We start from the raw sequence: 9,508 nt of genomic DNA, 5'->3' as shown, positions 1-9,508 counted from the left end.
TGGTAAGTCATGATCATGTCTCATGGTCCATCCATTTATGAACCACCAACCACTAAGAATCTCACTTCTTCCGCAGTCCAAAACACCACACACAAAAGAAGAAGGCACAAAAACAAAAACGAAAAAAATGTCCAAACCCAGAAGACCCAATCCCATGCTAATCTCCTGCCTATCCCTCCTTTTGATCCATACCCATTTCTCAATCTGCAATGGGGTTTCAGCTTTTGACCTCAATTCACTGAAAGGAAGTGGAATTGATGGTATGGTGGGAGCTGGAAGGGCCTGCAACCAGAAGATTGGGGAGTGCTTGACAGAGCCAGAAATGGAGTCAGAGATCAGCAGGAGAGTTCTAGCAATGCAGAAGAAGTACATAAGCTATGAGACACTGAGGAGGGACTTGGTTCCATGTGGAAAACCAGGGGCTTCATATTACAATTGTCATGCTGTTGCGGCAAATCCTTACAGTAGAGGCTGTGAGGTCATTACAAGATGTGCAAGAGGTAATGACATCAAAACTTGACTTAATTACAGTGAATGGACCAAGTGTGGAGAAATGGAAGCAGCAATTTCATTTTCTTTTCCTTTTTTCCTTATTTTAATGGTGTATTTGATGGGGGGTTTCTGGTTATGATTGTATATTTGAGACCCATGTTCTGAATTGCTATACTAATGTATCACTAGCCTCAATTTTAGAGAGATCTATGGTTTCTTTTCATATGAATCTGGAATTGATGCTCATTACATGAATTCTGGGGATTTTCCTCTTTTCTTTTCTTTTTATTTTTTTGGGTAAATTTTGGGATCAATGATTACATGTTTTCATTTTGGAGGAGATTTTAGGTCTTGATGCAATTCTACTAGGTAGCTTCTTTTGTTTCCAGAGGCAGCTGTTCTTGTCTGTGGGATAGAATTATGCCTGATTGGCCACGCACGACACTCATGTAATCATTTTATCTAATGCAATTTTGCTTATTGTTTGAAAGAGAAAAGCAAAAAAGAGAGGTTGGGTTAATTAGAGAAATGGTTCAAATGTTTACTAGTTGTTGTTAGGTTTCTGAAAAAGCCCCTTTGTGTTGATGGAATATGAGAAGATGAGAAATGGAAATATGCAACAGAGTTCTGCCAAAAGCTAGGGTCGGTGCTTAACAGTGCATAGTGTTGGATATTATTTTGTGACTTGTGTGAGGAAGAGTTATTCTGAGTGGATGACAGAAGGATCTCATCAGTGGACAGAAGGTTATTGCGATATATTGGATGGATTGTCTGCATTTTTGCAGGTCAAAGTGGCTTCAATCCCCGTTGGTAGTGTGTAGAACATGACTTATTAAACCACCATTTTGTAATGGGATTTAGTTGTAAATGCGAACTTTGAAGACTTAATTTTCTGCTGTGAAAGAAAATCCACAATGTTGCTTTGTAAACATAAAAAGAAAGAAAGAAGAACTCATGTTGCATTTTTCATTTTAAACTTGGAACTCCTATCACTCGCATCCAGCACACAAAAGCCCCTTAGCGCCCCGGGACGGGAGTAGGGGACGGACGGCCCTACACGCAGGCAACAGCAGCACTGGCGCTACAAAGTCCGAATCGAAGTCTGAATGTGCTAGCTATTCTGTTGCCTCAAACTTGATAATGTGACGGATTCATATGTTGTGGGAATACAGTAAACAAATGTTGAGCAACATTGACTTGCATAGGCCGTATGCAATCGATAGATATCTACATGGATCCAAAAAGTGAGAGCTAATGAAAATGTGTAGTCCTTAAATGTCCAGTGATCGGAACGGAGCCTGATCGTTCTCCACACCCTTGGGCGCTCCACTTCAACCTTTTCAACGCCGCGTCAGTATCTACTGTAAAAATCTATGCCTGTGAAAATAGTCACTCTAAACTTCAGGGAGCCTACAAAATATCCTTGGTAGCAGATGTACTTTGTAGTATCTGGAAGACGGATGATAGCTTCCGAAACAGTAGCTTCATATCCAGGCAAAAACTAATGTCCTCCCCAAATGTCTGGCCTAATGTCTTGGTGCTGTAAGAACAACAAAAACATGAATTTGCCTCGGAAGAACGCTTGTCAACCTAGAAATCTCCTTCAATTTGATTCTTTACTTTTCAAAAATTTGCAAAAACTCCTTACATATGTTCATCCGATTCTCTAGTGGTACATGATGACATAAAAACACCTTCCAACACTACTAGGGAGGACATATTAGCATTGGATGATGCAACAGCTCAAATCAGAACGCACTAAATTTCTTTCGATCGAGTCACAAAGTTCCGCAAGCTGAAGCTTCGTTTCAAATATTTTAGGAGAAGAACAAGACAAATTGGTTGACCATTTTACAAAATTTTCAATGCGTTAACTTATTCAACAAGAAACAACATACAGGTAGCTGCAAAACTATCATGCAGGGCTACTGCACAAACAGAACATGTGACCTCGGCATTCAATTAAACGATTTGAAAAATAAAGACATAGGAAAAGGCACATTAGATACTGCTCTTAAAGCCCCAATAAGCCAATCTTTCCTCTGCTGCAATTTACAGGGAGCTGCTCAGCCACATCAGTGTGATATGCAGAAGACAGTGTCAACAGCAATTTGCATGTTACCATATTCAGGATCGGTTAAAATGGTTGACCTTGAACACTCTGATACATTAGTAATGGTTCCCAAAATAAAATTGAACAACTCAAGTATAAATTTAAACATTCCCTTGAGCTATATCCATGAGAGACGGGTCATTAGAACAAACAAAATCTACATTGGGTAAATAGAATTCAAAATCCAAAGCAAACTGGGTAAAAATGAGCTTGCAGATCCTCATCAGATACTATTCAGTTCCAATTTACATCACAGCATGCCCATCACTAACCATGGAAAAGCTGTCATCTATCCAATTTATAGATCCTGTACCAAGACTCTCCAGAATTGAGTTGAGTATAAAGTTTTATTGGCTGGATTGATTGCCATTTTTTTGCTATTCTTGAATAGCATTGGTCCAGATGAGGGAAATCCCCCAACCTCCCTGTATTTAGATCTGATTAAAAGGACCATAAAGAATATCAGAATGTGTTATCATTCCAAAGTGATTGGTGTAAGAAGAACAAGATTTACAACACACAACAGTATAGCACATAATACCACCAATGTTTCGCTTCTCTTTCCCGATCATTTGAATAACTTCATTGCAGCTTTGCAGCTCCTTTGATGAAATACACCAATTCGCTGATTACCGGAGGCAAAAAATTAAAAAATCCACTCTTCTCTGATGCAACCTGCAGTCAGGAGTGACAGTACAAAATTTAGGCTTCGGCTACTGCATTTAATTAATTACTGAGAGAGAGAGAGAGAGAGAGAGAGAGAGAGGAGGAGTACTGTGATGAATCATAATGAGTGTTAAAGTTTATAAGGTAAGGTGCCCAATTCAGATTTCCTGGCCAAGCGAGTGAATCGTGTACTTTGTATGGCTAGCAAAGATTGTAAAGCTAAAAGGAAAAAGGAGAGGGCAAGGGGGAAGCCTAATATCATGAGAAGATTGTTATTACCCTTTCAAGTACTGTTTCGAGGAACTGGACTAGTGAAGATGCCACAAGACCAACTAGTCTTCTTTCAATCTTTTGCGGAGTGATTCCTTGTCAGACTCAGAGCTACCAATTGCACTTGGTTCCTCCTCATCACAATGTTTGCGTGTTCGCTTAACAACAGCGCCTTCTGCATCTGATGATTTTTCAGAATAACAACAGGGGACATCCATTGCGTTGTAAAGAGAAATGCTGCTGTTAGATTGGTTCATTTTTCGGTTGAGCTCTTCCACATCTTCCCCATATACCAGATGAATGCCGCACTTCTTCAGCTTCAAGCACGTGTTTTTTTGCACACTACAAAAGGGTTTGAATAAAACCTCAACCTGACTGCAGCTATCCTTCAAAAAATTCTCATAGCGATGGTGCTTACGAGAAAAATAGAGTAACCAAAGGTGATCTGATGCAACATGGCCAACACTATGATGCAGCACCGCATCAGGTATAGGAAAAGAAAATTGATATGATCCCGCTATTTCCAAATAACATAAAATTCCACATGGATGGCGTCCAAAATAATCAAATTCAAGAAGATCTGGATTTTCTTGAGCTCCAAAAACAGCACATAAAACAAACCCCATCCACTTGCTATTACATAAATGCAGAGGCCGCTCCACCATTAATGAATCTCCTACAGTTTGATTACTGAACCAATCAGGAATTTCACTTCCAGGAATGACAATGTCGAATTTGAGAACAGAATGACGGACTCCCTGTACCACAAACCATTATATCAACTCAAAAAACTAGAATGATTCAATGGATGGATGGAGAGAGAGAGAGAGAGAGAGAGAGAGAGAGAGAGAGAACCTGACGGAATTTCTGTAGCATTAAAAATGCTATGTTATTGCAGCCTTCATTGTTTTCAACCAATCTGAAGCCATTGACAGCTCTGAAAAAGTACTTATATAAACTGCTCAACATGGGTGGATCCGGCAATATTTTTAACGAAGTACAATCATCTGCTTTTACATGTAAAGTCCTATTTGATGGAAGGTCTGGCAACTGCTGAAGACTTTTGCAGCTTTCCAAGTTTAACTCCCAAAGCTTAGAGAGACATCTAAGGCTTGCAGGCAAGCTAACAAAATTGTTTCTACTTAAACTTAATTCTTCTAAGGAGGACATACATCCAATATCATCAGGGATTCCTCCTTCACAAAGATTGCAGTCACTTAGATCTAATTTCTTCAAAGAGCAGAAACCTTTTAAAGAAGCCAACACCAAACCCCTAGGACCAGAACTCTTTCCTGCAAAAAATTCAAAAGGGAGGAACGAATGCCATGATTTAGGCGGTTGCCCTTTACATCCACGAAAGGATAACACTTTGAGATTTTTCATCAGAGCAAGGGAGGATGGTGGCTCTCCTATAGCAGTTCCACTTAGATCAAGTTCCTCCAAACACTCAATTTCCCCCAAGTTTTCCGGTAGGTTTCCAAGTAATGAGCATCCAGACATGTTGAGGTTTTGAAGAGACTTCAAACCACAGATGACACTGGGAAGGCATATGAGACTTTTACAATCTCTAAGATCCAGTGAAATAAGGCCAATAAGACGTTCAATTGATGAAGGTATTTTCTTAATACTAGTCCCATCTAAAGAAAGCTTTGATAATTTTTCCATCTGTCCCACAAATTCTGGAATCCCTTTTACTTTTGAGCAACCAGAAAGGATAAAAACTTCGAGAGATTCCATTTCTACCTCACTTGGAAGACTTTTAAGACTTTCACAATTTTTTAAATTCAAAATTTTAAGCCGTTTCAGAACTGAAATGGATGAATGAATCTCAACTAAACTTGTACAACCTTCAAGCACCAACCTCTCAAGATTTTGAATACCTGTGAAATCTGGGGTCATGGTCAAGCTTTGGGAGTAACTAAGATCGATATATTTCAACTTTCCCAAGTACTGTATAAAACATAAAATTATAGAATGGTTAGCTTCCTCAGACGTTACAATTCTTTTGCAAAACAAAAAAGAAAGAAAACTGTGCAATGGCATATATTCAAGAACATTACCTTTGATCCATTCCAAAGACGATTAATTTTGCTATGACGCAAATTAAGTTCAGAAATTGCATCTGGCTGAAAAGTTGGTGGGAGAAATTTTGAAGGATACCAACTCCAGTCAAGAAATTTTAAGGCATTAGAAAGATATTTGGGTCCTTGAGAAAGGCTCAAATTATGAATTTGAAGCAACCTTAGCTTAGACATCTTAGAGAAGGCTTCTGGATTCCAATGTGCCTCTTCCAATTCAGGCAAGTGTAAGACTATCCCTTCAATTGTCTTTGTTCCCTAATAATTTACAACGAAGGTTAAGTTAATTCCATAATCAAGGATCATACTATCTCAAAACAAAAACAAAAATTACAGTGCTAGCCAAACCTAGCATTTCTGCATAAATCCTTACTCTATTCTTCGTAAATACATTTAGGATGTCGTCACGATGCCATAATCGACTACGTTGACCAGGTTCTTCATAAGACTCTTGACGAACAATTTCACGTCCCATTTCCTGTATCAAATCATGCATGCACACATGGTTGTCTGAAATAGTTAAAAGAGATTTCTCAGCAAGAACATCTACTGTAATACGAGGGCAAAAGCCATAACTATCTAGTACTTCAATTGTTCGCTCTTTGTTATATCCCTTAAGGAAACATGCAACATCGAGAAAAATTCTTTTCTCTATCTCATCTAGTCCATCATAACTCATTTTGAGTGTTCCAAAAATTGTTCTGTTAGGAGCTTTCTTTAGTTTATCCAATGCACTAGTCCATGCATCTCGGCTTCTTTTATACAAAAAGGATCCCAAGGTTGTAAGAGCTAATGGAAGGCCTCCAGCATATTCCATGAAGCACTTGGACAGTTCCAAATAATCCTCTTCAGGATGGTCTTTTTTAAAGGCGTTCCAGCTAAAGAGCTGCAGGGCGTCAACTTCATTTAATCCCTCAAGCTCATATGATTTTTCTACACCATGTGTGACCAGCAAATGTTGATCTCTAGTTGTAATGATGATTCTGCTCCCCAAACCAAACCAGTGTTTCTCCCCAAGTAATATTTGCAGTTGGTTTAATTCGTCGACATCATCAAGAATGAGAAGAACCTTTTTATTGCATAAATAGTTCTTGATCATACTGGTTCCACTGTAAACATCCCAAACATTTGTACTTTCTTTCTTCAAGATATGGGAAAGAAGTTCTTTTTGTAGATGAACTAGACCATGTTTTGCAGAAACCTCTCTTACATTTGCAAGAAAGCTGCTAACTTCAAAATTATGGAAAACTCTCTCGTAAACCAACCTAGCAATGGTTGTCTTACCCATCCCACCCATCCCCCATATCCCTATAAAGCGAACATCATTTGCCTCAGCATCTAAAAGCAAATTTATTTCCTTTACTCTAAAATCAACTCCAACCAAGTTCTTGGCGGAACCTAACAATGTGGGATGCACTTTATTCCATACTACTTCCACAATTTCTTTGATAAGCTCTGTTTCATACCTATCCTTAGAAGTCCACCCACTGAAATTAGCCACTTTGAATAAAGCTTCTCTCCATTGCCTCACCTTTGCCATGTCTTTCCAAAAAATTTCTTCATGTTTAGTGAAGGCTTCTGCAAAGCTACCCATTTGTTTGCGTACGTCGGATGGATCCACGTGATAAAAAATTGGCAAAATTGTACCCCTCGTTTCCATGCATTCAACAATCTTTGTAATTTCATCCAAGCACCAAGAGGAAGAAGCATAATTCGGCGAGAGAACAACAATGGCAAACCTTGATTGTTCAATCGCGGTCAAAAGCTCTGGAGCAATAGTTTTACCTCTCTGAAGTTCTTCATTGTCCCTGAAGGTTTTGATTGTTTGCCACTCCAGTTTGTCATATAAATGGTCTGTGAAACCTATGCGGGTGTCTTCACCTCTAAAACTTAAAAACACATCATATTTCCACTGAGAAGGTGAAGGAAGAGACATGCAGGCTCTTGGGCTCCTCAACACCATTGGTAACTACACCAAACACTGGAATCAAGCAAATTTTCTAATCTTTAAAGCTCCAAACTTCAAAGCTAGGCACATATAAAGAAACTAAGAAATGCAAAACTATGAAAGAAAGCATTAGTCAGGCTAATAACGTGAATCTTGAGCTTGTTGGCAAGCGATGTTGTTGTTACATACAACAAACTAGAAATACCAATAAATAATAATAATTATGAGAAAAAACATTTTACATACTAATAACCGTTCTAAAAAAAAAAAAAAAATACTTCTACATGATATTCGAAATTTCCAAGTGCAGTAAAGTGCAGATACACAAAATATGCACTAAGCGTTCAAATGCCTGAAGTACTGGCAATATTTGAGAAAACTTAAACTGCGTGTCCACAATTCTTTCTTAGAAGGTTAGTCGAGGTTGTGGCTCTCCCCAAGTATCTTTTAGCAAAACACTCCACTAAAGAAACAAACATTTTACAGTTCCATAAATGAAATAGAAACCTCATAATTCCCTAATTCCTTCTATTGTAGTTTTTTTGGGGATAAAATCCAAATTTAAAGATAACTATCATGTGATAAACCGAATCATTATAATATCTAGAATTGATAAATGTGATTAGTGTAATGCATTGAGAATCAAAATCTGATCATCTGCACGAAGCTTGTGGCTTTTAAACGTATACCTCAATAAAAATAAGCATCAGTGTAGAAATAAAACCATGACGAGAATGTAACTAATATCATATCAGATATTTTTATACAACAGGAAAAAGAAATAGAGCATATTGCCAGTATATCAAATGGAGAAAACAAACCCCAAGTAAAAATTATAAATAAATAAAAATTACAAAAGAAAAGGCCAGAACTTTGAAAAGAAAAATGCAAAACCAGAAAACACACTGAACATTTGGTTTAGTTTTAACCAAATCAGGATAAAGAATATATATAAAAAAAAAAAAAAAAAAAACATGAAAGCCCATGTAATCTTCAAAGAAATAAAATCCAGAAATAGAAAGATCTCTGGGTTAGTTTTATACCGAGAAAAAAAGCCTTGACTTCCCACTTAAACACAGACTGCCTGTCAATAGCATGGCATCAACAAAGCAGAGAGCTCAATGCTCAACAAAAACTAATGAATGCAGATGACGAGATAAAGAAAATCAGAGAAATACCTGAGTGCAAGAGAAGAGAAGCTGCGGCTTCTTACTCTTAGGAAATGAGGAGGGAGTTGCTGCTGTTCTGTTTTCTTGTGCAACTTACTTGGCTGGGCGGGTAATCCCAAGGCGGCAGCAAGGCCCCCGCGAGAGACAAAATTGAAGAAAGAAAGCATGTCATTAACCTTATATTTGTCGTGGCCTTACTTGCCTTACTAAACAAAAAGCCAGAGTGAGTATTATTTTCTACATTTCGTTAGAAAATGTCTCAAATTTGATTTTCATTACAATAAAATAAAACATCATAGCTTGTTTTACTACATTTATATGTGGGATTATGCTCGTCTTTTATAATAAGGTAGGTTGTTAACTACGTCTTAGTGCTGTGATATTTTTCATAATAGAGTAGTGTCGACATATTCATCCTTTCACGGTCAGCTTAGTTTTATCAGGCCCCTACGCGTCCAATTTACAGCATCTGAAGTAGACAGAATGACATTATGTCACTTTGATTGAGGGGCCGACCACATTCTCACGATCTCAAAGGCAGAGAAAAATGTCGTGGATCCACACTGGGATCCACTGGGAAACTAAATAATAGTCTTGCTTTTTTATCGATCAATCAACCACACCCCACCCACACTCACCCACTCTACCCACCAACCCTTGTGTCACAAATGTATGCATATGCGTATGCAATGTAAGCCGTCCAAGAAACGAAAACGAAATCCCACTAACATTCATTCATATCTACAGCAAAAGACAAAAAAATAAAAAGTAA

At 38.1% G+C, this 9,508-nt stretch overlaps 2 protein-coding genes across 4 annotated transcripts; one reads left to right on the top strand and one right to left on the bottom strand.

Moving 5' to 3' along the window:
* Positions 1–747, top strand: LOC18793509 (protein RALF-like 24). The gene is given in 2 exon segments (XM_007223872.2): positions 1–68; positions 70–747. Coding segments are annotated over 2 exon segments (510 nt in total). The 5' UTR covers positions 1–9; the 3' UTR covers positions 521–747.
* On the bottom strand, positions 2,639–9,484 carry LOC18789099 (TMV resistance protein N). 3 transcript variants are annotated; one of them, XM_020555511.1, is made up of 6 exons: positions 5,993–9,484; positions 5,602–5,877; positions 4,397–5,491; positions 3,551–4,299; positions 3,147–3,280; positions 2,639–3,042 (listed from the first exon to the last, which is right to left on the bottom strand). In XM_020555511.1, exons 1-4 carry the CDS (start codon positions 7,580–7,582, stop codon positions 3,604–3,606), a joined length of 3,657 nt encoding a protein of 1,218 aa, XP_020411100.1. In that variant the 5' UTR covers positions 7,583–9,484; the 3' UTR covers positions 2,639–3,042; positions 3,147–3,280; positions 3,551–3,603. The 3 variants fall into 3 exon arrangements, with proteins under 3 accessions (XP_020411100.1, XP_020411101.1, XP_020411098.1); XM_020555512.1 differs by having other exon boundaries at positions 2,639–3,280; positions 5,602–5,704; positions 5,783–5,877; XM_020555509.1 differs by having other exon boundaries at positions 2,639–3,280; positions 5,993–7,600; positions 8,746–9,484.

The sequence above is a fragment of the Prunus persica genome, chromosome G1 (genome assembly GCF_000346465.2).
Source record: "Prunus persica cultivar Lovell chromosome G1, Prunus_persica_NCBIv2, whole genome shotgun sequence".
In the NCBI taxonomy this organism is placed as follows: Eukaryota; Viridiplantae; Streptophyta; class Magnoliopsida; order Rosales; family Rosaceae; genus Prunus; species Prunus persica.
The sequence above is the reverse complement of the archived record's forward strand: the minus strand, read 5'-3'. Positions and strand labels throughout refer to the sequence as shown.

Excerpts from the sequence above, each read along its gene's own strand:
- LOC18789099 (XM_020555511.1), bottom strand. The coding sequence starts at position 7,582 with ATGGTGTTGAGGAGCCCAAGAGCCTGCATGTCTCTTCCTTCACCTTCT. Across the intron at positions 5,878-5,992 it reads ATGTATTTACGAAGAATAGA|GGAACAAAGACAATTGAAGG; the intron begins GTAAGGATTTAT and ends GTAAATTATTAG. Across the intron at positions 5,492-5,601 it reads GTCTTTGGAATGGATCAAAG|TACTTGGGAAAGTTGAAATA; the intron begins GTAATGTTCTTG and ends TGTTTTATACAG.